The following is a 1,588-nucleotide window of genomic DNA, read 5'->3' as shown; positions in this document are numbered from 1 at the left end:
TTGCTGCTGCTGCTGCTGCTGCTGCTGCTGCTGCTGCTGCTGCTGCTGCAGCCTTATCTCCTTGGAGACAACAGAAGGCCTCCCGTGCCCCCCTCTTGTCTCCTCAGTCTGCGACGCAATGCGGAGACACGGAATTGTGTCTCTTGCTGCAGCAGCAGCAGCAGCAGCAGCAGCAGCAGGAGCAGCAGGAGCAGCAGCAGCAGCGGGAGAGGATGCTGAGGGCGATTTCGGAGTTTTCTTCCGCTGCCATTTGCTGCAGCTGCTGCAGTCAGTGCAGTGCCTTATAATCCCTCCCCCTGCTGCAGCAGAGGGCATTGCAGCAACAGCTGAAACAGCTGCAGCAGCAGCAGCAGCAGCAGGACCATCGGGAGTAGAAGAAGACAGCAGTGGCAGCTGGTGCTGCGACAGCTGCAGGAACGAGCGCTGCGCTGCAGCAGCAGAGTCTGCTGCTGCTGCTGCTGCTGCTGCTCTTCCTGGGGCTGCTGAGGCACTGCGACTGCATGCAATGGAGCTGCTGCTGCAGCGCTCGCCGCCAGCAGCAGCACTGGGAGACGAAGGCTGGAGTTTGCTGCTGCTGCAGCGAGCAGGTGCTGCTGCAGTTCCCTCAGCAGTCTCTGCAGCAAGGAAGCGGCTGCTGCTGCTCGACGTCGTTGCTGCTGCTGTCCCCTTTGCTGCAGCAGACCCTCCCAGTCTGCTGCTGCTGCTCTCCTTTTGCTTCCGCTGCCTCGCGCATGCAAACGAAGCTGCTGCTGCTAAGCCCCCAACGGCGCTGCTGCTGCACCGGTGGGGCAGCGGCTCTGCTGCAGCAGCAGCAGCTGGGAAGGCTGAGGCTGCTGCGCTGCAGCAAGCTGCAGCAGCTGCTGCTCTTGCCGTCATTCAAGCAGCAGACGGCGAGGCACTGCAGCAAGTAAGAGCTTCTGCTGCACAGGGCCATATTTTCGCTATTTTCGCTGCTGCTGCTGCTGCTGCTGCTGCAGTCACGGTGACGTGGGTTTTTGCTGAGACAGCTGAATTCTGCTGGGGCTCCTTGCCATTGTCCGTTGCTGCTGCTGCTGCTGCTGCTGCTGCACTTTGCATGCACTGCAGGTTATTGTGTCCCCCCGCGAAGACTGGTGGGGCCCCTCTTCAGTTTGCTGCTGCCTTCTTGACTTCTTGACTGACGCTGTTGCTGCTGCTCACGGGACCCCGCAGCAGCTGCAGCAAGCAATTGCTGCTGCTTGCACGGCAGATAGAAGCAGCAACAGCAGCCGCAGCAGCAGCAGCAGCAGCGAAGCAGGCCCAAGCAGTCAGATGGGAGGCGACGCAGCAGCAGACACCTGGCTTTGCGTGCTGCGCGCTTTGCTGCTGCGGCTGCGCGATGTGTCTTTCACTGCAGCAGCAGCAGCAGCAGCAGAAACGGCCCCTCCATGGACAGCCACAGCAGCAGCAGCTGATGTTGATTTAGAACCACCAACAGAAGCAGCAGCAGCCGCTGATGGCTTTTTTGCAGCAGCAGCAGCCGCAGCAGCACGGGCAGCAGCCAGCCCACCAGCCGTCTCTACGGGAAGAAAGAGAACCCCAGGCAAGCTGCAGAGTAGTCCCACAGCTA

General features: G+C 61.1%; 1 protein-coding gene across 1 annotated transcript in view; it reads left to right on the top strand.

Annotated features, from left to right (window-relative positions):
• The window catches only part of ETH_00043070 (phosphatidylinositol 3-and 4-kinase domain-containing protein, putative), a gene marked incomplete at both ends in the record, with an annotated part of 4,324 nt that overhangs the window by 2,590 nt on the left and 146 nt on the right, over positions 1 to 1,588 (top strand). Inside the window, 2 exons of the mRNA XM_013374902.1 lie at positions 52 to 907; positions 1,087 to 1,588. Of these exons, the coding sequence (XP_013230356.1) occupies positions 52 to 907; positions 1,087 to 1,588 (1,358 nt within the window). The remainder of the gene's footprint in view (positions 1 to 51; positions 908 to 1,086) is intronic.

This window comes from Eimeria tenella, genomic scaffold (assembly GCF_000499545.2).
Source record: "Eimeria tenella Houghton genomic scaffold, Eth_scaff2366, whole genome shotgun sequence".
Classification (NCBI taxonomy): domain Eukaryota; phylum Apicomplexa; class Conoidasida; order Eucoccidiorida; family Eimeriidae; genus Eimeria; species Eimeria tenella.
The sequence above is the reverse complement of the archived record's forward strand: the minus strand, read 5'-3'. Positions and strand labels throughout refer to the sequence as shown.